Below are 27,882 nucleotides of genomic sequence, written 5' to 3'. Positions count from 1 at the left end.
CAAAGGTACAGCCCTATAAATGCCAGGTCTGTGAGTAGTACGGCTTTTACAAGCTCCAAGCCCACCAGTCAAATAAAAACCAGTAGGGAAACATGTATTAAAGCATGATGGGTGCTAAAACACAGTGCTTCTCAAAATTGGGGTCCCGGGGATCCCCATGGGGTCCTTGTTGGGGGGGTGTACAAACATAATATTTTCAGATGGGGGTCCGCAGTCAACAATACTGTACATATCAATTTGGGGGTCCTTGACATGGAAAAGGTTTGAGAACCACTGTTATACTGTAGAGTACCGAAGTCACTCACGTCACTCCCACTACCCCCTGGGTCACTCCCACTACCCCTGGGTCACTCCCACTACCCCTGGGTCACTCCCACTACCCCCTGGGTCACTCCCACTACCCCTGGGTCAAGGAAGTATTTTTTTTCTATTGAAAATCCCCATCTGTGTTCCAAAAATAATTTGTTTATTTTTGGAACACAGTTCTCATATTATGACGTGAGATTTCTCTATTGGGATTCTCAATAGAATAAATAACTCCGTAACCCAGTGGGATATAGCGCCCTCTAGCGGCCAGAGTGATGTCAGACTTTGGTGCTATATAACAAACGTAGTGAGGCAATGAAATGTGTGAAAATGATGCATAAAGATTGTGCCTCAAAGTGTAAAATGGATGTTCAGATGGTAATGACACTTACATGGTAGGATGTCTCTGTAGCGGTTCTTGTCTCTGTTCTCGGGGGCTTTGCCCACCAGACAGTTATCAGCGGGTTTCAGATGCTCCAGAGCCTGAAACACATTATTACATCATCAACACTCATCACACATTATTACATCATCAACAAACATTATTACATCATCAACACCCATCACACGCTTTCCACATGCTCTAGAGCAGGGGCGTTTTCGAAAGGGGCCATATTTGAAAATATGAAAACCATGACAAAGTCACATACAAATGCAATGTGTGACAACATTTTCATTAAACTACAGTGCGACATCAAAAGTCTTTCGTTGACTGGCAAATGTAAAGCCACTCATCTGTTTTGTGAACAAAACAAAAACAATTCATCCTCTTTTTCACATGCATGCACTGCATTGCTATTATATTTACAGTACAATAAACTGTCTTTGTTCAAATGGTAGTGTAGCCAAATGAAAAAAAAGGGGGGGGGGGGGGGGAGAGATGAGATAGACAACAAAAGGAACAGGCTAAGAATCCTAAAAATTCTACTGATAAATAGCCTCTGCTCAGGTTCATTTCAAAACATTCAGAAACCTCACTGCATGATGTTCACATGACTCTACTGGCGGGTCATAGATAATATATTTTTAGGAAGGAAGCCATATTAAAAAGATCTGCCCTCGTGCCACGATTTAGCCTGGGATCCAGACTGCTTCGCAACGTTCGACAGATCTTCTTTCTCACTCGTTACACAGTCTGGAAAGCCTCCTATCTCCGTGCACAAACGGGAGAAAACGACTTGAGGCTTCTGATTGGTCTGTAGGGGGGGGGACCAGTGTTGTCCAATGTAAAACTCGAGTCACTTCCTGACTTGCCTACGTTATTGAAATACGGGTCAAATAGGAGGCGGGCCAGAGTGATAACCGAAGTGAGAAAAAAGAAATCAGCCGAACTTGCAATAACCTTGCCGCCCACCAGTGGGCCGGGGTTGAGAAGTCGCTGCTCTAGAGCCTCTGCAACAAAACATGACCTCATCATCACTCAGATGATGAGGTCACTCAGCTTCAGATGAGACTGTCACTGTGATGTAAGACTAGTGCTCACATCATTTCATTCAGTGTGTGTGTGCGTGTGTGCGTGCGTGTGCGTGTGTGTGTGTGTGTGTGTGTGTGTGTGTGTGCGTGTGCGTGTGCATGCGCGTCCGTGTGTGTGTGCGTGTGTGCGTGCGTGCGTGCGTGTGTGCGTGCGCGTACGTGCGTCCGTGTGTGTGTGCGTGTGTGTGTGTGTGTGTGTGTGTGTGTGTGTGTGTAAGACCAGTAAGCGGGTCAGAAACCCACCATGAAGTCTTTGACCAGTTCCTGCTGGTCCAGTTGATGCTGCAGGATCTGGATGAGAGCTTTGACCCTGGAGCCTGAGTACTGGCTGCTCTTACAGGGAGCGATCAGAGCCAGGCTGGCCAGCTCCTCCTCCGACACGATGGGAGGGCCTGAGGAGGAGGAGGAGGAGGAGGAGGAGAGAGCAGACAAACATCAGCCTGACACGTATATATGATAGAGAGGAAAAAGAAACGTATGTATCGTCCCTGTCGGGCGGAAACTCCATATTTCAACTTATCGTGTTTTTTGGTAAATTTACGGCCTTACTTGATCACACTACAGCGTCACACAAAAGAATCAAAAGTAGCAGATCTACAAGCTCGAAACGTGTCGCGAATCGACGCGTTTCGAGCTTGTAGATCTGCTTGTAGATCTGCTACTTTTGACTCTTTTGAATTTGAATCCTAACAGTTATGGACATATGAGGTTTCCACCCGACAGAGACGACATATATACTCCGTTCACTCCAATAGACCCGTTTTATTACAGACATTTCCAGATCATGGAGCTTATTTTCAGGACCCAGAAGAAGTCAGTAATAAACTCTATCAGTGCAGCAGAGTGCAGAGTTGTAAAAGGTAAGACATTTAAAGAATCAGACACGCTCGTTAACAAAGGTAACGAGATAACATTATGCCAACAAGGCAGGTAACATAACCTTAGCTGTTCACACACAAATATTAGCCTGTCTTTCTTCTTTTTAATACATTGATGAACTCGAAGTAACTAAGTACATTTAATCAAGTTGTACTTACTGTAATTTTCAGTACTTTTACTTCTACTCCACTAAATCTCAGAGGCAAATATTATACTTTTACTGCACTGCAGATCTGCTATTTTCAAGATTTTTGTACATTTTAAACATTTTAAAACGTGTGAAATGGTACATTCTACATAATGACTACTTTCTACTTTTGTTACTTTAAGTAACAAAAGAAATTCCGTACTTTTCCTTGTAACAGAGTATTTTTCTACATTGCAGTATTGATACTTTTACTTAAGTAAAAAAAAGTGTGAGTACTCTTTCCACCACTGTATAGCATAGCATAGCATAGCACACCTGTTGGCGGCGAGGTCGTTTCCTGACCGTTGGGTTCGAAGGCGTCGTCATCCTCTTCGCTGCTCCAGCCGTCCGTTTGGTGGTTCTGGTTCCTAATGTCTTTGGGGGTCGACGGGGGGTCCAAGAGCGTGGTCACAAACTGTTTCCTGGGGGGGATTCAGGGGGGCAGGAGGGGTGAGACCTTCAGTGGGGAGGGGGGTTGATATCATGCAAGGCTGAGCTTCCTTTCCCTGCGACCTTTCCACCTATAAATGCAGTATAATAGACAAGAAGCTAAGATAGCTGTGTCGCTACGCCACCGTTTTGTCAACGTCGGGGTCCCGGGGGGCCAAATGGGACCCTGTAACTCTTGAGAGTGTACAAACGGGTCCATTTTGGTTCCATTGTACATGCTGAGTTCAATTAACACTGAGGACAGCGCAAGAAATAAAAACTTTTATTAAAAGGGAGTCTGTGGTCTAACGCAGTGGTTCCCAAACTTTTTAGGTAGAGAAAAAGTAGTGAAAATAGCCGATCTACAACCTCACAACGCGTCGCAGTTGTGAGCTTGTAGATCGGCTATTTTCACTACTTCCTAACTTGTTTTTGAATTTATGGATTTTTTGGTATTTATGAACTTTTTTTTTTCTAAGTGAAAAAAAAGTGAAACTAGAAAATGTGCTCCTCGGAGCACAAGTCTCCACCAGCAAATATTGATTAATCCTGTCTAAGCTATTTATATTACGTATTGTGATGACACCAGTGTGTCTACATAATGTATTGCTCCGCCATTTCTCAGCCATTTGGTGATTATTCCTGTCTTACCTCACTTTGAAAGAGACACAGACTCTTTCAAAGTGACACATCTATTTATAGGCCGCTATACGTCATGCGTCTCACTAGCCAATCAGAGCACACTCTTTCAACGTATTGTCACGTGTCACGCGAGGCTTGACCAATGTTAGCTTGGCCGAGGGGGGGGGGACGGAAAGTGAAAACAGTCTCCTGGCGGAGACAATAAATAAATAAATAAAGGGGATATTTACTCACAACCCATACAAATGGGTCCCGACCCACTGTTTGGGAAACAGTGGTCTAATGCAGGGGTCTTCAACAGGGGGTCAGAGACCCCTAGGGGGTCCTCAGAGCTACTATAGGGGGTCCGCCAAATCTTTGTGTGAGAGGATGTTTTTCTTATGTTTTACCTTAACCACTTGAACCATAGCATCCCTTTTCTGAGGTAAACATTAGCTGAACATAGCAGATCTACAAGCTCACAAAGCCTCACGCTGCGAGGCGTTGTGAGCTTGTAGATCTGCTAAGAGGTACATTACAGTCATTTAGCAGACGCGGTATATGTGTAGAGGGGAAAAAAGAGGGTGAAAAAAGTTTAATCTGAAACACAATTTTATACGATATAGAGGGGGTCCCTGCTTCATTTCTCTCTCAGCTAGGGGGTCCTTGGGCGGAAAACGTTGAAGACCCCTGGTCTAATGCATGCCAAATGACGGGATCTTGACATTTTAAAAGGTGGAGATAGAACCACTGAACTAAACTATTCTGGGACCCCGGTTCGACACTGTGTGAAAATCCTCAGTGTTAATTTAACTCTGACAGAGTTACAAACTCTCAGAGTTACAGACACCTATAAAAGGGTCCATCAATTTGGACCCCTGGTGGTCCCCGAACCAGACGTTGAGAACCGGTGTGCTAATGTCAAACTGTTGGCTAGGCTAGCTACTTCCTACGTGTTGAACATCTATGTGTTTGAGGAGGGTTCATGATAATAACCATAGCATCACAAGAGAAATGACTGCTGTTTCATTTATAACTCTCTGATGCCCCCTGGTGGTAAAAGGTGGTCTAAGTAATAGTTTTGAGGGGTTAGTATTTTGTAAAAACAGAAAGAAAAGAAAGTCAAGTAAAAAGCTCTATATTCTGATAGTCATCGTTGCTATAGACTAGAGTGTTTGTTCAGTAACAGGAGTCTCACCATCTCTTTAATAAACAACATTTCATTTTCAGGTGGTGGGTTGGGGGTCCAGTTTTGTCTGCTCATTTATTTTATCTGTATCCTGTTTGAGTTCTCTCTCCTGTAAAGGAACGTTCTATTTACTAAAAGAGCTGGAGAGACGGGCCAGACCTCCTGTATCTGAACAAACGCTTGTCTATAGCAATGATTTACTATCAGAAGCTATTTAACATTTATTTTAACAAACAACATAACACGTCACCTTTTAACGATAAGACTACTCTAACAAAACAAAGACAAGACGACAAGGAAAGACTTGATTCATCCATCCATCGTCGCACGACGGTACGTACTGCACGGCCGGAAATAGCCGATCTACAAGCTCACAATGCGACGCATTGTGAGCTTGTAGATCGGCTATTTCTGGCACACACACACATGACACCATCGTACGCCGGGAGTATAAATTAAGCTAGCTCCAATCGGAACCTCTCCCTCCGCTGTATAGCTCCGAGATGAGGTTCCACAGTGTCCGGTCAAAAGGTGACGACACCGGCGAATATTGGCCACTATGCATGATTCTTACCTTTTTCCGCACATCGTATCCAAAAAGTAAAGGTCAGCCCCCCTGCTCTCAGATGTTTTACATTTTAATGGCCAAAAAAATCTAAGCGACGGGTTGAAACAAGCGTTTAAATCTCTTATTTAGTCAGCTTGTGGCCAGTCAACCCCCGTCCGCATGCACAGTACTGCTCCCATAAGATTGCATTGGAAAAACATGCCACAGGCTGACAAAAAAGCGATTTAAACGCTCGTTTCAAACCGTCGGTTAGTTCTTCTTGATCGCTAACATTTTAAACATCTGAGAGCAGGGGGGCTGACCTTTACTTTTTGGATACGATGTGCGGAAAAAGGTAAGAATCATGCATAGTGGCCAATATTCCCCGGTGTCGTCACCTTTCGGCACCCGAGACTGTGGAACATCATCTCGGAGCTATACAGCGGAGGGAGAGGTTCCATATGGGGCTAAAATTAAGCATAAGACATTAAGGGACGGGTGGAGGGAAGAGGAGTGAGAGAGAGAGGAAAAAGGAGCTACTACCTGTCCGAAGCTCCATGCAAAATGTCAGTGACACTGAGGGAGGGGCAGCAGGCTGGATGTGAGGGGGTGCTGTTGCAACTGGACGCCTAGGCAACGGTCAAAGGCCAGGGAGAGGAGGAAGAAGGAAGCAGGAAGGTGGGACACAAATAGACAGCAAGGGGTTAAAAAGAGAAGAAATGTAGAAGAAGAGGCAAAGGAGCGGTTATAGCATTTCTTAAAAAAGGACAAGTTCAGTGTTATCTTGCATTGAAGTTTTGTGTGTGTGTGTCGTGTGTGTGTGTGTGTGTGTGTGTGTGTGTGTGTGTGTGTGTGTGTGTGTGTGTGTGTGTGTGTGTGTGTGTGTGTGTGTGTGTGTGTGTGTGTGTTAGGGCTGGTAAATTAATATTCAAATTTCGAATATTCCTCGAATATGGGGGAAATATGTATATTCGAATATGATAATTAATATTCGAATTTAAAGAAATTGAAAAAGAAAAAAAGATCATGTTTATTGGACAGGAACAATACAAAACAAAATGTATTATTGGATCCGAGCACTTGATACATTGTTTTTTTTTATTGTCCCTGTCAAATAAACATAAAAAAAAAGAAGAAAAAATGTTTGTATTTCTTTTTAAATATTTTTTTAAATAATAATAATGATAATAATCGAATATAATATCTGCCAATTTTTAAGACCAACGAATATAATTTCAGCCCTAGTGTGTGTGTACGTGAACGTGTACGTGCGTGTGTGTGTGTGCGTGTGTGTGTGTGTGTGTTACCTGATCGATGACACTCTCGTCCCTAACGACAGCCAGTCTGGGTCTTGGATGATGCGGGGTGGAGACCATGAACACATCTTCCCTGGCGTTGGTCACATGATCTGTGAGGGCATGATCTGGGTCAACGAGATGGATCATGGTTTATGATATACTGTAGTTCAGCCACTATCACATGATATAGAAACCTCTTATCTCCATATTCTAACTTCTTGTGTTTTTTCTCAAATGTAAAATCACACACTCTCTGAAAACCTCTGAATGTCTAAATGCAGTGATTGACAGTCAGTTCCACAGGGACTACATTTCCCATGGTACTTTGCGTGAATGAAGGCGTTAAATTCCCTCTTTTCTGTCCACCTGGGCTCTCATTAATACACCAAAGTGGAGATGAATGTTGTCTGTGTGCTGAATTAGCACTAACGTTGTTCTGCTTATCGCTGTGATTGTTTTTCTGTCTATTTATAGCCTGGTGTAACCTTGTGATTAATGTTTTTGTGTATTTTTGCCTTGTTGTGGTGTTTGTTTTGTGTGTTTGTTTTTGCTCTCTAAACTAATGTTTCTTGTGTAACTCCAGGAAAACTCAAGGCTGATTTATACTTGTTTGCATGACACTGTGCACGCCGAAAATAGCTGATATACAAGCTTACAATGCATCAACGTTGTAAGCTTGTAGATCTGATATTCTTTATTTCAGGGGGTCCCCAGCTAAATGTGTTAATACAGCATCACAACCATTTTAACCACTTTATCCATATTTTATACGTTGGCTATTCAAAAATAGCAGATATACAAGCTCACGGCGCGTCTCTTTGTGCTGTGCTGCGAGCTTGTACATCTACTATTTTTGAACATTCTCGATTTAGAAAATATATATATATATATATTTTAACAGTCTTTTAACATATTCTCTTCTGGGGGTCCCTGGCACAATACATTTTCAGATGGGGGGGGGGGGGAGTGGGGGGTCCGTGGCCAAGGGTGGGTCCGCGGCCAAATACGTATCATTTTGGGGGTCCATAGCCACAAAAGAAGTTTGAGAACTACTGCACTAAGGCATCAGCTGATGGGCATCCAAATGAAACAATACCAGTGGTCTGCTCTGGCATGTTTGGTCCATTGATTATAACTGGTGGTGATCTTGACATTACTGCCAACCTTCTTCCAAAGTACACTGTGTGTGGTTTGATTGATCTCCGAGGAAAACCACTGGATCCAGTTCATGTCAGAATGTCCAGAATGAAAGTTATAATCTCTCGCAGAGGCTGGAAACGTGCTTGAGATACTGTAAGTAATCCAACACACTAAAATAACATTGCATGGTTATTTTGGAAGAAAAGAATCCCTGAAGAACAGATTGATTTGTCCATGACTTATTAAAGGAGCATGAAGCCCAACGGCACAACAGGAAAGGGTCCTGGATTGAGTCTACACAAGAACCATACGAGTGGCACTATAGGTGTCACATGGAGGTAGCCTGGGACCAGACCAATCTGCCAGTGCAAAAACAAATTGCCCTCGGCGATTTGGGCTTGGCACTGCTCCATTGTGAATCCATTATTTCCTGCTCCAGAAGTCTGGGGTGACCAATCAGGGCCCAGTATTCAAATATGGGAGATTGTGATTGGTAGTTGGTTGTAGGTCTAACCAATTGCGTCCAGAGTCATTGTTTTGATCCCGCCCCCTTGGAAAAAAAACGTCCTCATAGAAGCACCAGACTCATATCCACGCAGTGATATAGTCTGGCTATGCGAGGCTAATAGGATGCCAGGTCTACAAATGACCTGGCATCTGTCTACATAACATGCATCTACTGTAAATTAAAATGTAGCCTTTGCATAAGCCTGCAAGGTCGTCAAGGCTAGGGCAAGTGCTACGGGCTAAAGGTGGAGTCTGAAGAGGTGAGTCTTCAGATTACGGTAAAGATTGGGAGTGAGTCTGCAGTTCAAACTGTAATGGGGAGTTCATTCCACACCATCTAACACAACCATTATTAATTGAATTAGCTGCAGTTTTAGCCTTGCTTACATCACAGTGTACTATAACAGACATAAATACGTAGACCACATCAGCGTAGCAGCATATTATCTAGGTCAGCTTGCCATAACTCCAATGCAAGAAATATGCCTGAGTTGTATGAATAATAAGTAAGTAGCTTAAGTAACTGAGACTACAACTTTTTTCAGTTTTATAACCATTACTGTTACTATCTATGTAAGATAATGTGTTTTGGTATGAAAAGCCACATTTTTAATTTAAGTGGGTTGGTTAACAACCCACATAATCCACCTTGAACCGTGCAATGGTGTTAAGCAAACATTGACTCAATTATTCTGGACGTACGTTATATGGCCACATCTGTCACAGAAAACAATGTACTGACACCGGTATTGTCCCCCCCCAAAAAACGGATGTCAAAAACTGATTCAAATTCAAAAAGTATCAAAAGTAGCAGTACTTTTGAGGCTTTCGTGTGACGCTGCAGTATGATCAAGTAGCAACGTTTACAAATTTACAAAAAAACAAGAAATGATGACTAAGTCATATTATACCGGGTGCAAAAAGTTAGAATATGGAGATAAAGAGGTTTCTGCACCTGCAACAGCAACGAAAAAATACATCAAAGCATACATTTACCAAGGGGCCGCTCCACTGGATAAATCAGCAGTGCGTCAGCTGAGGATTCGGGGATGGAGGCGTATGGCGGCTGGTCGCCCAGGATGCCAGCCGGGTAGGCGGCCATGTTGGGGTAGGTGGCCATGTTGGGGTAGGAGGCGGTCATGTCGGGGTAGGGGGCCATGTTGGGGTAGGCCACCATGTCGTTGTAGGCGGCCATGTTGTTGTAGGCGGCCGTGTCGGTGTAGGCGGCCCTGTCGGGGTAGGCCGCCATGTCGTTGTAGGTCGTTGCCACGTCGGGGTAGGCCGCCATGTCGTCGGGCAAGGCGGGGGGCTCCGAGTAGCACGGGGGCTGCAGGATGTCCCTGCAAATGGTCAGCTGCACCGTGCCCTCGGCCTTACGCAGGATGTCCACCACCTTACTGTGGCTGAGCCCCGACACGATCACTCCATTAACCTGCAAACAGACATACACACAAGACCACAATTTAAAGGCTTACGTTGTTGTTTTCTTTGTTGAATTGACTGCTTTCTTTGTGCAAAAATAGCTCCACAGGCTCAAAATGCGGCGCAAAAGTGCCGCGTTTTGAGCATGTCGATCAGCTACTTTTGCAGTTCAATCAGAAACACTCGCGTTAAAGTAGATTTAACCATTTATTGCCACAAATGAAATACAGTTAAGCTTGGCGTTAAAGCTCCGCTCTTGGGAGAATATTCACTGAATTTTGTCGAAGCAGCCTGCTAAGCATATATTCAGGGAATGCTTAAGCAAATCCCCCATAGGGATACAATGTCAACAAGAAGCAGTACATTGACATATTAGTTTGAATTAGCAGATATACATGACAACACAAGTATTTGAGCCTATGCCAGACTCTAAACAAAGCAGATATACATGATAATCACAAGTATTTGAGCGTATATGACTCTAACAAAGCAGATATACATGATAATAACAAGTATTTGAGCCTATATGACTCTAACAAAGCAGATATACATGATAATCACAAGTATTTGAGCCTATATGACTCTAACAAAGCAGATATACATGATAATCACAAGTATTTGAGCCTATATGACTCTAACAAAGCAGATATACATGATAATCACAAGTATTTGAGCCTATATGACTCTAACAAAGCAGATATACATGATAATCACAAGTATTTGAGCCTATATGACTCTAAACAAAGCAGATATACATGATAATCACAAGTATTTGAGCCTATGCCAGACTCTAATCAAAAGGAGGAGGAGCTAGCAGAATGCAATTGGTTCAGCAACCAAGAAAGACCTAGAGAATTTGAACCGTGTTTAAAGGAACCTCTTTGCTAATGCGTGAGCTGTGATTGGATAATGAGTGAGTGACGTAATGACCAGCAGTGCTGTGAATGGGGAATAGAAAGCTGACTGACAGCTAGTTACAGCTTTGGCGTGCAAGACTTCCGTGTCCTGCATGAACTAACGCTATGCTTCATTTTTGGAACATGGTGGACTAGTTTACCTCCAGCAGAATGTCTCCTACTCTCAGTCTGCCGTCCAGCTGTGCCGCTCCGCCCGTGCAGATCTCGTTGACCCTGAGCATGCTGCCGTTAGTGCCCCCCACCAGAGAGAAACCCAGGCCCCCTCCTTCAGACTTGTTGAACTCCACCTGCATGATGCAACTCTGGAGATGAGAGGAAATGAGAGGAATCAGAGAGAAATGAGAGGAATATCAGAGAGATGTTTGGGGGGGTTTGGAAGGGCTTAAGCTTCTATGTCTGTAATGTAGGCATGCGTAGCGATTTATCGTAAATCGATTAAAATCGATTCAAACTGGTGACAATTTAAATCAATTTAATGAAAGATTTATCGCGATGCAAACAGCAAAGGGCGCGTAAAAAAAGAGAAGAAATACAGGATCTTTGTAAGAGAATTGATTTAAAAAAAATAGTTTTCAGTCATTTGCTACTGTATTGAAAAGAGGATAAGACAACAGTATTGTAAAAAATAAAATAAAAGAGAAGTCATAGGTCCCAAACGACGGACCCGAACCCTAATGGACCGTGAAATTTTGTTCCGAGACTGGTTCCATGTAAAAAAAAAAACACAGACCCGGACCCGTGAGGTTCGTTCTGAGATCCGATTTGTTTCCGAGATATTACAGACCCGACCTATTTATTTCATGGACCCAACATACCTAATACAGTACCTAGCAGCTACGTAGCAGCCTACAAGAAGAGACGATGACATTAAATTGCACATGTTTTCACCTCGATTAAAAAGGAATCCATGATCACCCACGCCATGAGGGCATTTTGATTTTGATTCCATGAAGGTATAATTTGTCAATCTGATCCCAGGTCAGTGTAAACATCGTAGCACTTCATACTTTTCTCTAACGATCAGCGCTGAGCATGGGGTCTTCTGGGATCCACTCGGCTGTTATACATGATGATAAACAGAGCCTATAGGTCCAAGATAATAAAACCGGAATCGACCCGGGTCCGAGTGATTATGGTAAAACCCTGTACGGGTCTCAGGTCCTGTCAGGTATTTTCAGAATCGGGGGGACCCGTGAAGAGCTCTACATGGAAGCTCCCCATTGTCCCAAGTGAATACACTTTGAAACAAGCCATTGTAATTGTGAAATGAATCAATAAAAATGTTACAGAAACTGTTTCTGTTAGAACTGTGACATAGAGATAGTTTCCAGACAGCATTAGCGTTAACTGCAAACGCTAATGCTGTTAATGCTGATAAGGCTGATCTCCATTTCCACACAGCATTAGCTTTAACTTTTACATTGTTTAACAGTCTCCTATACACAGAGATGGATGGTTGCCGCATTGAGGGAGGTCCTATCTATCTGTAGTGGAAAGCAAAGTAATAAAATTAGTATAGAGTCGAGTCGCGTCGCGTTGCCATGCAATAGAAAAGCTCCATTACACTCTACCACTCTCTCATTATTAGTTATTATTCAGCCGGTCCAGGCAGTAAACTGCATTCCAATGAATCCATAAATCCATAAATGAAGTGTAAAGGAGTCCATCTCAGTCAGTAAACAGACAAGCACACAATAACCATGCACAGCGATCTGCGCGCGCGCACGCACGCACGCACGCACGCACGCACGCACGCACGCACGCACGCACACACACACACACACACACACACACACACAAGCACTCGAACACACACACACACACACACACACACACACACACACACACACACACACACACACACACACACACACACACACACACACACACACACACACACACACACACACACAAGCACTCGAACACGCACGCACGCACGCACACACACACACACACACACACACACACACACACACACACACACACACACACACACACACACACACACACACACACACACACACACACACACACACACACACACACACACACACACACACACACACACACACACACAATGACCCCCAGCTGAGAATGCAGGCGCAGATTGACACGCGGTACAGACTCCAGTTACAGAGCGTTGTCATCAGAGAGTTCAAAGACAAAACAGTAGAAAAAAAGGTAAGTGGGACAGACAGACAGACAGACAGACAGAGGGACAGACAGACAGACAGACAGACAGACAGACAGACAGACAGACAGACAGACAGACAGACAGACAGACAGACAGACAGACAGGGGAAGTGGAGCCAAAAAAAAATAATAATAATATTGTCTCTGTCGGGGGTGGAAACCTCATATGTACCAAAACCTTTCAGGATTCAAATTCAAAAATAGAAAAAGTAGCAGATCTACAAGCTCATAATGCGTCACGCTGTGGAGACTACTTTGTGTGACGCTGTAGTATGAACGAGTAGGGGCGTTCATTTACAAAAACACACAAAAAGTTAAATTATGGAGATAAGAGGTTTTCTGCCCGGACAGCGATGATATATATAAAAAGAAAGAAGCCGTTGGGAGAGGTTGACAGACTGTAACTTACATCCTGTTCTGTGGCAGAGAGACGCTGTCTGAACGTCCCCACGCTCCTACTAACAGCTTCAGCTGAAACACAAGACAGAGAGAGGAGGGGTCATCAGCTGTTTGGTGAAACAAAGTATTATACCATTGCTGTCGGGGCAGAAACCTAGCATAAATTAAACCTAGCATAATTAAACCTAGCATAAATTAAACCTAGCATAATTAAACGTAGCATAAATTAAACCTAGCGTGATTAAACCTACTGTAGTTAAACCTAGCATAATTAAACCTAGCGTAAATTAAACCTAGTGTAAAATAAACCAAGCAAAATTAAACCTAGCATAAATTAAACCTAGCGTAAATTAAAACCTTGTGTAAATTAAAACCTATCGTAAATTAAACCTAGCATAAATTAAAACCTATCGTAAATTAAACCTAGTGTAAAATAAACCTAGTGTAAAATAAACCAAGCATAATTAAACCTTGCGTAAATTAAACCTAGTGTAAAATAAACCAAGCATAATTAAACCTTGCGTAAATTAAAACCTATCGTAAATTAAACCTAGCGTAAATTAAACCTAGCGTAAATGAAAACCTAGCGTAAATGAAAACCTAGCGTAAATTAAACCTAGCGTAAATGAAAACCTAGCGTAAATGAAAACCTAGCGTAAATTAAACCTAGCGTAAATTAAACCTAGCGTAAATGAAAACCTAGCGTAAATGAAACCTAGCGTAAATTAAACCTAGCGTAAATTAAACCTAGCGTAAATTAAACCTAGCGTAAATTAAACCTAGCGTAAATGAAAACCTAGCGTAAATTAAACCTAGCGTAAATTAAACCTAGCGTAAATTAAACCTAGCGTAAATGAAAACCTAGCGTAAATTAAACCTAGCGTAAATTAAACCTAGCGTAAATGAAAACCTAGCGTAAATTAAACCTAGCGTAAATTAAACCTAGCGTAAATTAAACCTAGCGTAAATTAAACCTAGCATAATTAAAACGTAAATGAACTCATTCAAACCAGGAACGCGTCTGTGTCCTTTAACATTTCTTTGGCTATTCAAAAATGAGCTTGTAGATCTTGTAGAAAAATATGTGCGAATCATTAATATACATTTTTTAAAGCGAACATTTGTTATTTTATCAAGTGTTCATTTGTCAAACATTTGACACATGTCTTCTTCTTATAAATCCACTGATTGCTATATCAGTGGTTCTCAAACCTTTTCTTGTCAAGGACCTCCAAATCGATATGAATTTGGTTGCGGACCCCCATCTGAAAATATTTTGTTCCAGGGACCCCCCCAGAAGCAAAGATTTGAGTAAAGAAATGTTGCTTTAAAAAAATAGATAACATTCAAAAGTTTGCACAAATGTTACAAAAAAACAAAAATAGCAGATCTACAAACTCATGAGCTTGTAGCTTGTTGCTATTAAATAGACAAAGTATAAAATAAGGTTATAGCTCAAATCTAAAATGAAACAGATGCGTTCCCGGATTGAATGGGTTAACGCCATACTTGATCATACTACAGCGTCACACAAAAGTAGCAGATCTACAAGCTCCAACGAGCTTGTAGATCTGCTACTTTTGCTGTTTTTGAATTTGAATCCTGAAAAGTAACAGCTTTGGACACATGAGGTTTCCACCCGACAGAGACGATATACTCAAGCAAATACTCAAGTATTCAAAAGGACAAGAAATCATGAAGTTCACTTTCAGAAATTGTAAGAAATTGTCAAAAAATAGTGAAAATAGCAGAAAACAAAAACAAAAAAACAAATACTAGTACTGTACTAAACTAACTTAGTACAGTACTCAAGTAAATGTACTTTGCCACTGTCCACAACTGGTCATCAAACATTCAACACTTACATCCCTCAAACCCTTACACCTAATTTATTCCGCCGACAACAGCCGATCTACAAGCTCACAACACAACAACAGCCGATCGCACCTAATATCTTGGGAGATCTGCTACGGTTTGGTGAAGGTGAAATAGGCTGATAAATTAGTAGGTATAGGTTATAAAGAAAACAGACGATCGCCCCGTTAGATCGGCTATTTTCAGCTCATAGAAACTCTGTCTCTCTCCAACCGATCCGATGAGGCAGGAGGCGGCTATAAACGATGGCTACCCGCGTTGACGTTACACCCTGCGGGCCGCGACCGACCGACATCTTTTCATACATCCAAAATATATCCGTGTGTAGCACAGTCGCCGTCGTCCTCAGCCAATGGAAACCCACACTGACCTCCTCCCTCCATTTCAGACGCAGACGTGTTGTTGACGCGCGGGGCCTCTGCTATGACAGCTGAACAACGCCGGTCCTTTCAGACAGACCCTGTCCTACAGCGCGTAGCCTGCCACCTAACTCATACCTTCAATGTCACTAGGCAACTGACCCGCCTGACCCTGTGTACGGACTACTGGTCATACACCTGTGGATCTGTGAGTGCGTGCGAGTGTGTGTGTGTGTGTGTGTGTGTGTGTGTGTGTGTGTGTGTGTGTGTGTGTGTGTGTGTGTGTGTGTGTGTGTGTGTGTGTGTGTGTGTGTGTGTGTGTGTGTGTGTGTGTGTGTGTGTGTGTGTGTGTGTGTGTGTGTGTGGTTGATGACTGCAGCCCTGCAGTCCAATACCCCAGTGGAGGGCGGAAGGCTTGCTAATTATTAATCCCGCAGAGAGAGAGCCCAAGACCCGTCTGTCAGCGAACAGATCACACACATACACACACGCACACACAGACACACACACACACACACACACACACACACACACACACACACACACACACACACACACACACACACACACACACACACACACACACACACACACACACACACACACACACACACACACACGCACACACACGCACGCACGCACACGTGCACAAGCTCTCTCTCTCAGATAGTACACGGCTGCAAAGAGAGCCATCTCTCTCTCAGCACTCAGGTACAAGTTCACACGGACGAGAGGCACAACAAAGGGAAAGGGAAGCCACGAAGGCGAAGGATAAAACATACATGGAGGCGGATGAGATGGATGGATGGCAGAGAGAGGTGGAGAGAACAGATCCTCACCCCTCTCAGCTTCTTTCCCTGGGGCGCTACTGTCCTCGAAACGAGTGAAGAACTTCCTGTCCTTCTTCCAATCGAACAAACCTAGAGGAAAACAAAACCAAAGGATGGTTGACATGAATTCCTTCTCCCTTATCGGCCACTAAAAATGATTCTTTCACGTTACAGGTGCAGATGGTGAATGAAGTCCTAACTGTCACAGAGATGTGATCAACAGCAGAAGGACATTTTCGGAATTCTTCTGTCAATGATTAAACCTCTTATTACCCATTACCCATTACCTATTATGACTCATTATTTTCACATCCTTGACCATAAACATAACTTGGTTGCCTGGCAGTCCCACCAGTGCAACCAACAACAATGAGAGGTCTTTATATTATCTAAAACTAACAAAATAAGAAAAGTTACAATTGAAATAATGATAATAATAATAATAATAATAATAATAACAATAACAACAAGAAAAAGTGCTCCTCTGAGCAAAGGTCTCCGCCAGGTCAGGTAGGTTATTATGGCCTCCTGGTGGCTCTATAATAGGCCAATATGAAAAGGGTGCCATTTCTTCTTAGGCCTTTCACGGCAATCGGACACTGCATTCATGATTTGAGGCATTTTGTTCCAAAAATGTGTTTTGCTAAATTAGACCTGCTGGTGGCGCTATAACAGGCCAATGTGGAAAGGGTGGCATTTCTTCCTCGGCCTAGTGGGAATGTGCGTGCAATATTTCACGGAAATCGCACACTGCGTCATGATTTGAGGCATTTTGTTCAAAACGGACCTATCCTGCAAACTTTAGAAGGCAATGTTAGCCAATTAGGATGCAATATGAAATATCGGACACATCCGCCTTGATCACATGACTATAGAGATACTGTGTACCGATTTGCGTGATTTTTGGACAGAATCTGAAGGAGTAATAGCAAAAAAATGTTTTACAAAAGTCAGCCTCCTGAATGTGAAAAATGCAGGGCAAAGGTTTTTCCTTGGCCTCTAGGGTTTGTGTGTGCAAAGTTTCACGCAGATCAATGCAGTTATAGGTAAAACATGAATCGACCTGTTATAGCGCCACTATGAGGCTGATTTGAAAATGTTCAAGTGGCATTTCTTCCTTGGCTTAGTGGGAATGTGCGTGCACAATTTCAAGGAAATCGCATGCTGCGTTCATGATTTGAGGCATTTTGTTCAAAACAAACCAATCCTTCAAATTTTGGAAGCCAATGTTAGCCAATCAGGATGGAATATGGAAAATCTGTAGGAGTAATATCCAAAAATGTGTTTTGCAAAAATCACCTCCTGGTGACGCTATAACAGGCCAATCTGAAAAATTTGGGGCAGAGGTTCGGGTTTGGCATCCAGGGAGTGTGTGTGCACAGTTTCGCAGCGACCGGGCCAACAGTGCCAGAGATTAGCTGTTAACAGACAGACACACACATGGACACACGGACACACGGACGGACAGGGTGCAAAACATATAGTCTCGGCCATGCCTTTCGGCCTGGCGGAGACAATAATGAAAACGATGAAATTGATGATGATGATGATGATGACGATGACGATAATAATAATAATAATTATAGCTAACCTAAATAAAAACAATTAACGGTATTGTGTTTACAAAAATAAACTAAAATCACTGTTTTTTTTTCTCATCTTCGTCAATTCATTTCATGAATAAGCCTAGTTTGGGGTATTTTGGGTAAATCTTCCAATGATTTAGGCGTGCCATTTTTAACAGTGGATACATTTACTATATATATATTTGATTACAGAATACATTTCTGACCTTTTTGAATCTCTGCCCTGATAAATACCCCAAAACAAACTTTTAAGAAAAGTAAGCCTATTAAACAAACTAAATTAAACTATACTGATGTAGTAAACCTACTTTAATTTAAAAAAAACAAAACAAGGAACTACATTTCTTAGACATTTTAAGTGTGCCTGCAGCTCACTAAGTCTTTGCAACCTTGTGTTCAGGAGGTAGGGTCAAATAAATATGAATATTGTGGGGGTAAATTGCAATTTGACCCACTTCCGGTGGTGGGATTGACTTCAGACAAACCGGAAGAAGGAGGTAAAAAAACAGAAGTGGTATTTTTTTTTATGAAATTGGAGGTATGTGGGTCCACCCACCAAGTTTGAGACCTGTAGCATGCTGGGAACTGGAGTTATGGTTGTTTAAAGCACAGCCAATAGGAAGACAGAGGGGGCAGGAATTAAGCAATTTCAGCCTATCCTGTAAGACCACCCACCAAGTTTGGGGCCTTTAGCATGCTGGGAACTGGAGTTATGGATGTTTAAAGCCCAGCCAATAGGAAGTCAGAGGGGGTGGGCATCAGCAATTACAGCTCGTCCCTATTGGTGGTCGACAAACCAAGTTTCAAGATGGCAGCATGCTGCGAACTAGAGTTATGGCTGTTTAAAACCCATTCTGTTTGGGCCCATTGAAAGTCAATGGCGTTTTTTGGCATTGTTTCTTGCGTATTTACGTCACCGTGGTAACACGGAACGGCAAGCAATTGAATAGCACACTTGTCCCGGCCAAGCCGCATTTTTTTAATGTAATATTGCGGGGGTTTTGTCAACCGTGCGGACGACATGACGGGACGAATTTTATTTACGAAAATTATTATTATTATCATTATTATTAAGTATGGCGGATTACAATAAGTGACACAACTATAATAACTGTGAACACGACTACAGGCAACCAGGGTTGCCATGTCCGCTTATAATAAGCGTGTTGTTTTTCTGTAAACGCGCTTGTAAATATTGGTAGTTGCAGACAACAAAACAAACAATAAAAACAAAAAAGTAGGGGGGGGGGTCATAGCCAGTCACGTAAGACACAGGCCACCACACTCCATTAAGCTCATAACCAGACAGATCACCTGTAGACATAGGCACCCAAAAGCAACCACATGAGAAGTCCTATTCACATTTCACAGGTCTTTTTCAAAGTCTATCTAAGGGGAAAGTTCAGGCCCACAGGGCATTGACCTTAAAGAAGGATCCGAGAGATTTCGATGGGGAAATAATCTAGCAGTGGGGCCCACAACTTCAGAAAGGAAGCTTTGTTGCCTCTATACACTGCACACAATCTCACGTGGGGGAGCACACCAACAATCTCTCTATACCACAGTTGTAAGGTGCATTTTTGAGCTAATAGTAAGAATTTATCAAGTCACTTAAATTGTGAGGATGTCAAATGAATCTCTTTTGAAGGGAGTCCCAAGATGAAAGCTCCCGGATCCTTCTTCGTTTTAACCTTAAAAACATCGCTTAGCTCACGTGCCACATAACCCCAAAAAGTGGATATCCACTTACATTCACAAAAGTAGTGGTAGTAAGTTCCAAGATCTGTATGACATTTAGAACACAGAGGAGATATTGAGCGGTCCATTTTGTTCAGTATCACAAGAATTTTTGTTGCTAAAGTGTAGTTGCTTATTTGGGCAAGATTCGTGTTTCAAAATGTTTCAAAAAATAGTCCACATTTGTTACTTTCAAGATTTGTTTTAAAAATAGCAGATCTACAAGTTCACAACGCATCGCATCGTGGCGTGTTGTGAACTTCAATATTGGCTTTTCAAATAGCCGATGTATATAAGTTTAAAGTGCTCATGTGGCTCATATAGTCGCTTCTTTTGGCTTGTTTCCAAAGACCTGGTTGCTTGTGTCTCTGCAGGCAACACACGTACCATTCCACTTGGCCCTGGGGGTGACTGGCTGGTCCTCCCTGTGATATCAGAGGACACAAACATCAGCTGTAAACAGTCACACACACAGACAATACTAATACTGGAAGGTAGCTTCTGCCAGCATTTTTAAGCATTCTGACACATTTATCTCCAGTATGATTGATAATCACAGAGGAAATAACTGTGCTTACGTGAACAAAAACAAATGTCATCGTGACCTCTCGTTATCTTGTTATACCAAGTTGAAAATAGCATGGTTTGTCCAAAATACATAGAAAAAAAAAGTACACAGGAAAATGTGTTTAACACATCGGGTGCCGAATACGGCCTGAACCGTGTGTTTACATAGTGGCGCTTCGGTGCCGAACACGGTCTGAACCGTGAGTTTAGTCTTTTTGTTTTTTTTCGTTTTTCTCCGCGCGGGCGGGGCTAGAGCAGCTCTGGGAGCATCCATTGTAATCCTGCGAAGGAAGTGCCAGATCGCTCACCGGAAACAAAAAAATGGCTCCCATCCGCTTCCTGTCTATTTCCTACTTTGAAACGCCTACTGTATATCTCCGAATCTGTTTCCTGTGGGGAAAACCGGTCATGCGCGATGCGCGATCCCCCCCCCCCCCCCGTTGTAACTCGCGAGGGAAATGTTATGGTTCCAGGCTGTAGCCAGGCTCACGGCACAACATGAATCGATGCTTTTTTTCGCGTGGATTTGCTTGTAACGCACACGGAAGCTTTAAACAGCAAAGCGCAGTCAATGGGGAGAATGCTGGCACCCACGGTAAGTTGTTATGAAAAAATGCTGGCACCCGATGTGTTAATATAGCATCACAATTAATGTAGCAACTGTATCCATATTTTATGCTTTGGCTATAGCAAAAATTGCTATATTCTCTTCTGCGGGTCCCTGGCAACTGGATTAACAGTAATAGCTTAATTCAGCAATGCCCAGGAGATTCAATCCTGAGGGGACGGGACGACACACGGCCACGCTATATATGGTCGCGAAAAGCCATTTCAGCTGGTCTTTAACGTTCAGCCATACCTGAGGACTTTAAGCTTGACTTTACGAGGGGCGATCTCGCAGGCTTTGACCGCGTCCTCCAGGGTCATGCCCAGCGTGCAGCGGCCACAGATGTACAGGATCTTGTCGTTTGGTCTGACGCTGCCCTCCTCGCTGGCCGGCGAGCCTGGGACCACCTCCAGACAGTAGATGCCCTGCCACTTACTGCCAATGCCCCCCGTCAGCTTTATACCTACACACAACACACACAACACACACGCACACACACACACGGTAATGGTAACAAACAAACTAAAAAAATAACTAAAACTAATTAATTGCATGTAAAATCATAAACTCCATGCATTCTTTCATCCAAGCTTTTTTCAAGGCTTATCCTCATAATACCTGAATAACTAAAACTTGATACAAAATCTCAACTCAAACTTGTCAATTCCTAAAACTGAAACTTCTCATGCACTTAGAAATGGACTTGACTCATCCAACTAACAAGACTCTCCTAGATATAAAAATGTAAAAATTGATAAAATACATCTACAATAGTGTTGATTAGGCCTGACCTCGATTATTCGAATAGTCGACTAATCAGTCGAGGGGTGTCTGAGTCGACTGCCAATCTCTTAGTAGAATTATGAAAAAAATAAATTAAAACGTTTTTCAATTGTTATTTTTTGTATTATTCGACTGAGAGATTGGTCTAGTTTGTTATTTTAATTAACTAATAGTTTGCCAAAAATAGGATATACATCATGATTTATTGGGAGAAACCAAGCAAGGATATGTTAAATCAGACATTAAGCACCCCTACAGCCCAAATGGAATGTTCCTATATGTTTCTATATCAGTGGTGCTCAAACTTTTTCGTGTCAAGGACCCGCAAAATTACATTTATTTGGCCGCCGACCCCATCTCAAAATATTTTGTTCCAGGGACCCCCAGAAGCAAAGATTTTAGTTTAAAAAAGCTTGTATATCTGCTATTTTTGAATAGCCAAAGTGTAAAATAATGCTTTTCAGCTCAAATCAAAAAGTGGCACAAATGCGTTCCAGGTCTTAATGTGTTGAAATAAATGTTGAACTAAGGCTAGGTGTGAGTATGCGTGTAGGGTGTAGTGTACCCAGCTGTCCTGAAGGGGTCTTGTACAGAACTATATCAGGGAGGCTGTCACACGTGGGCCGGGCCACCAGGTTGGTGACCGCCCGACCCAGGGTCATACTCAGTCTCCTGGGAGACGAGCGCAGGATGGACATGGCCACGTCATCCGTCACACTGGTGACGTCATGGCCATTTACCTGGGGGTGAGGGGGGGAGAGAGAGAGAGAGAGAGCGAGAGAGAGAGAGAGAGACACACAGACACAGAGAGACAAAGAGACAGAGACAAAGAGACAAAGAGACAAAGAGACAGAGAGACAGAGACATGGACATGGACATGGACAGGGACAGGGACAGGGAGAGAGAGAGAGAGAGAGAGAGAGAGAGAGAGAGAGAGAGAGAGAGAGAGAGAGAGAGACAGAGAGACAGGGACATAGAGAGAGAGAGGGGGAGAGAGGGGGAGAGAGAGAGAGAGAGGGGGGAAGAGAGAGTGAGTACAGATTGGTTATGTACGGCCATTCACGTATGTTAGAAAGTATAAAGTTACCAAATATGTCAGTGATTTCTTTGTTGTGGTTATGTTTAGGTTATTTGTCATATCTGCACCTGTGCAAATCTTAAACGCCAAACAGAAATGCAATTTTCATTCATATTATGTTCCAGTGTTCAACGACAGAAACACAATTAAATAGCAATTATTTGAGTGCGTGCGTATGTACCATTATGAGCCTGTCCCCCGCCCGGATGCGTCCGTCCGTCTTGGCCGGGTTGTCCAGGACCTCCTGGATGTAGTAGCAGTTGTCCAGCTTGCTGCGCGTGATGGTGAACCCAAAGCTGCCACTCCGAGACTTGTTCAGAACCACTGACAGTTCAAACTCCTTTATCAGTCCCTGCCAGTTGACGGAACAAACACAATCAATTAGCGACGCACTGTCACTGTTTTCATCGTCGTCGTCCTTGGTCGCCTCCTCCAGGATCATGTCGGAAGTCAGGAGCTTGAAAATGAGCTGGCTGTAATCCTCGTCCAGCTCGATGTCCAGGCCGGAGTTCGGCCGGATCGACTCTCGGCGAGGAGCGCGACTCTACGGTAGTCAGAGACAAGGGGGGAGGAGGGGAGGGGAGGGGCAGGGGGGGTGGGACGGGGGGTCGGATTGGTCAAGTGTTATCGGGGGTTGTGGGTTGAGAACCACCGTCCTGGACTTGGGTCAGAACAACCGCCTTAATCAGTCCCCTGCCTGCCGGGTGAACAAACAGACACAATACAATTAGGGAGGCACCAAGGTTATTATAGTTCAACTGAAACTGACAAAGTAACCAAAAACTAGATGTGAGAAAACATTTTTTTGTTAACTGAAAAAAAAAGAAGAAAAAAAAACTATTGTGTGTTTACAAAACAAAAACATAGTCCTTTAGTTTTCATCTAATGAACACATAATCATGTCAAACATAACCCTAGTTTTGTGGATATGAACTTTCGATTGCCAGTTTTAACTGTTTATAGGTTTTAATGGTATGATGGTTTGTTGAGTTTTATTACACAATATATTTTTTATCTGGCCCCTTACAAATACCACATATTATATTATATTGAATTATATTAACTAACAAGATACAATAACGAACAAAAACTAAGCCTTAAAAAAAGATAAAAGAACTTTAAAACTGAACTGAAATTGAAAACAAAATAATAATGTAGTAAAAATAAAAACTAGCTAGAAAGGGGTGCTCAGTGGAGCGCATATCTCCGCCAGGGCTGTGTCAGTCATGGGCTGCAGGGGGCAGAAGTGGAAGCTCTTTTCGAGGTGGCGCTATAGAGGCCCCTCAACATGCCATTCCAATTTGGGGTTGATTGGACGTTGCAGTCATGATATGGCATTTTTTCTATAAAATAGGCCCTGCCCACTAATTGTGGAAGCCAATTACAGGCAATGGAATATCAAAAATCTGTTTGGCTGTCAGTGTCACGTGAGATCATTTTTAGCTAGTTTGGTGAATTACTGTACGCATATTTCTACAAACAAACAGAAGTTGCTTTTGGCTTTCTGTTGTGTAGCCTACAGCGTCTCAATATGTGATTAAAATTAGGGGGCAATCGGACAATGCGTTCATGTTTCTTGACTTTCTTCGCTTTGCCCACAAGATTTGGACGCAAATTGTAGCCAATTGGTAGCCTATAGAATATAAAAATCACTGTGATACATCTCGATCACATGACACCAGAAGTGTAGTGATTCGTCTCAGTTTTCTACAGAATCTGTAGTAGAAACAGTGTGTTTTGAATAAATTGCTAAATGGCGGTTGGCCAGAAATGGGCGGGACCTATATGGGGAATAATTGCCTTATCATCCAAGGAATCCAATTTTGATTGTATCGACCTACAATTCAAAAACCAAACGTGAAGCGGGCTGGTATAGCACCACAATGAAGCCGAATTGAGAAATTTGGGATGGGGGGTGTCTTCCTTTGGCCTACTGACTGCACAAAATGTTGGACGCTGATTAGTCCAGCGGTTTGCAAGATTAGCTCTGGACAGGACAGACAGACAGACGTACAGACACACAGACAGACACACAGGGGCGAAAACATAAAACACAGTCAAAGTGGGTCTACGCCGGATGCCATCACATGCGTATAGATAGGCACAGAGCCAAGTTACATCATCACACGGCCCAGGGCTAATCATCTTTGTCGGCCATCTTATGCACCACATAGAACAAACATTATCCTTGTGCAATGCATTAGCGGTTGAGGTCCATTCTCTCAAACACAACATCCCATAGCTTAGACAGTGACACAAACTCTCCAAACCCTATAGGGCATAGCAGTGGCGGCCATTATGTTGTACCACAAATAGAAAGCCCATTCATTTTTTTTCTCATAGACATTTCCGAAAATATTTATATAAATTATTTTAAGCCTGTAACTAAGCCATCCAGGCTGCTGGTGAATCACTATCAGAAAAGATTTGATTCTGTGAAAAAAGTTATTTGAATATTTCATTAAATGATATACTATATATTTAATAAATACCCTTTGTTTTGCGGTTTTCATATATATTTTTCTGCAGAATCAAATGTTCTATGGTCATGATTCACCAGGAAGCCTGGATGGCTTTGGTTCCAGGCTTAAAATAATTAATATAAATATTTTCGGAAATTTCTATGGGGAAAATGAATGGACTTTTGATTTGTGGCACCAAAATGGCCACCACTGCTATCTACGCCCTATAAACTAGGCCTTAAAAGGCATCAAATTGAACCTCGACAACACATCGAACACGCAAAGACAACCAAAACAACAGTCTAAACACAGCAGTGAAGGTGAAGGTGTCAGCTGTCAGATAATTTTGTGTCTGCAAGCAGTCGGCGCTGCTCAAACCACTGTGCAACATTCAGTGAAGGCCAGGCATCATACACAAGTACACGCAGGCTATACCAATATAAATGAACGCTGTAAGCCATTATTAGCCTCGTAAACACCCCCTTCCCCCCGTCCCGGAAATCGCATGCATTTGCATTTCATTTACGAGGGGGTCTGGTCTCAAGCCTTGTCTGAGCGTTCCGCCGTCTCCAAAACGTTGTCCAGCCTATCAGCGTCCACGCTCAGGGCTCTGTGATTGACAGCGCACGTTGGCCAATCAGGGACCGACTGGTGTAGTTGATATCGTGACTACTGTACTGGGAGACCCTTTACCATAACTAACATGGCGGAGCTAACTAACTAGCGGTAACATTAACGTTAGTATAAAAACAGCCATAAGTGAAGTTATTGCAGAAATAGACTCAATATCATTAATTAAGCAATTCGGATTCAGCCATAACGAATAATGGATACGGAACTTTGCTAGTTTGTTTGCAGTTGCTAATGTTGCTACTTGCTAGTGGCTGTAAACTGAGCAACACATTGAGATGACGTCACTTGTTTTGTTACGCTGATTGGCTGAAGGGGTTGTCTGTCAACGCTACTACTCCCGCTAGGGGTGTGCCGATATATCGTCCCGCGATATATCGCGATACGTTTTCGCGACGATATGTATCGTTTTGGAAAAAAAATATATCGTTTTTGAAAAAAAAAAAAAAAAAAAAAAATATTTTTTATTTTACAATCATAATAATCAGCCATGCAAACGGCCCCGAAGTGAAAAGAGTGACAACATGTTTTTTTTTCGGGTCAGGTGTCATACTATTTGGATTCAAAACGGCTATTTTAGCTGAAAAGCTACAAGTTTGCATGTCTGAATAATGCAAAAACAGAATTATTTGTTTGCATTTTCTTTTTTTCTCCTCCATATATTTTCATAATAAAAAAAGTGCGTATCGTATCGTATCGAAATCGTATCGAAGTTGTGAGCCAAATATCGTATCGTATCGTTTCGTGAAATTAGTGTATCGGCACACCCCTAACTCCCGCCCACGGTGAAACCATAGACTGTAAAAAGAATGGACAGCCTTACACCCATAGACGTTACACCCATAGACCGTAAATTAAGCCTATTTTTCAGCTATTTCAAATCCGCCATCTTTCTATATTGCGTCATATCCTATGCAACCGGAAATGAGTGCTATTGGTTGGGTAGCTTGTCAATCAAGAGCGGGGGCGGGGAATGAATGCTATTGGTTATGTAGCTTGTCAATCAAATCATCCCGCCCCTCCTAGAGCATACCCTACTTTATTATCAATTTTAAAATAAATGGGACCATAATTTACCAAAACGCATATCATGGTGATTGAAAGAAGACTTTAAACTAACGACTGGAAGCATATAGCATTTATGACAATGTTTATTAAGGTAATAAAATCAAGTCTAAAGTTCGGTAAAAACCCATCCGCTTGCATTGAGAGTTATTTCTTCAGACACCAGCAGGGGTAAAACAGCGAAACTACAGGCCATTCATATGAACTGTCACTTCCTATATAGACTCAATTTCAAAGGCGGATGCTGGGCCCTTGGGTGAAACGACCACACAGGGGGAGGGGCCAGACTCCCTCGTGAAATCAAATTGCAATGCAATTTCCGGGGAGGGGGAGGGGGGGTGGTTTACGAGGCTAAGCCATTATAGCCCATTTGACTTAGCAGCGAGCAATGCTGGTCACAGATTCAGGCAGATCATTTTTTTGCCAAAGGGAGAAAATAAAGGTCCTGCAACTTCACTCCGTAGTTGTCACGTTCCCCCCCCAAAAAAAATAACAGATCTGCAAGCTATCACAGCGTCGCGATGCAACGCATTGATAGTGTGTAGATCTGTCACCATTGCGCCATTGCGCGATGGGAGTATAAATTAAACTTAACGTCACAGCAAACACAGTTGTTTCATAGGAATATGCAAGACAGCATTGGTGAAATAAACAGCATAGTGTGCAACATTCAATGAAGGCCAGGCATCAAACACATAAAGTACACGCAGGCTATACAAATATAGATTAACACTGTAAGCCATACTGTATAGCCCATTTGACTTACCATTGCTGATATTATAAGTGCTTTCTCCTG

At 42.6% G+C, this 27,882-nt stretch overlaps 1 protein-coding gene and 1 long non-coding RNA gene across 2 annotated transcripts in view; both read right to left on the bottom strand.

Moving 5' to 3' along the window:
• Positions 1 to 27,882, bottom strand: part of LOC311059249 — a 510,343-nt gene that overhangs the window by 184,893 nt on the left and 297,568 nt on the right. The window lies entirely within an intron of this gene.
• ptpn20 (protein tyrosine phosphatase non-receptor type 20) overlaps positions 1 to 27,882 on the bottom strand; it is a gene marked incomplete at its 5' end in the record, with an annotated part of 91,682 nt that overhangs the window by 5,628 nt on the left and 58,172 nt on the right. The window contains 13 exons of the mRNA XM_084075409.1: positions 699 to 789; positions 2,023 to 2,171; positions 3,122 to 3,267; positions 6,175 to 6,260; positions 6,939 to 7,054; positions 9,573 to 10,008; positions 11,056 to 11,217; positions 13,518 to 13,579; positions 16,581 to 16,661; positions 20,282 to 20,319; positions 21,321 to 21,531; positions 22,417 to 22,591; positions 23,111 to 23,473. Coding sequence (XP_083931535.1) covers positions 699 to 789; positions 2,023 to 2,171; positions 3,122 to 3,267; positions 6,175 to 6,260; positions 6,939 to 7,054; positions 9,573 to 10,008; positions 11,056 to 11,217; positions 13,518 to 13,579; positions 16,581 to 16,661; positions 20,282 to 20,319; positions 21,321 to 21,531; positions 22,417 to 22,591; positions 23,111 to 23,473 — 2,116 coding nt within the window. The remainder of the gene's footprint in view (positions 1 to 698; positions 790 to 2,022; positions 2,172 to 3,121; positions 3,268 to 6,174; positions 6,261 to 6,938; positions 7,055 to 9,572; positions 10,009 to 11,055; positions 11,218 to 13,517; positions 13,580 to 16,580; positions 16,662 to 20,281; positions 20,320 to 21,320; positions 21,532 to 22,416; positions 22,592 to 23,110; positions 23,474 to 27,882) is intronic.

The sequence above is a fragment of the Gymnoscopelus microlampas genome (genome assembly GCF_963454915.1).
Source record: "Gymnoscopelus microlampas genome assembly, chromosome: 13".
Taxonomy (NCBI): domain Eukaryota; kingdom Metazoa; phylum Chordata; class Actinopteri; order Myctophiformes; family Myctophidae; genus Gymnoscopelus; species Gymnoscopelus microlampas.
The sequence above is the reverse complement of the archived record's forward strand: the minus strand, read 5'-3'. Positions and strand labels throughout refer to the sequence as shown.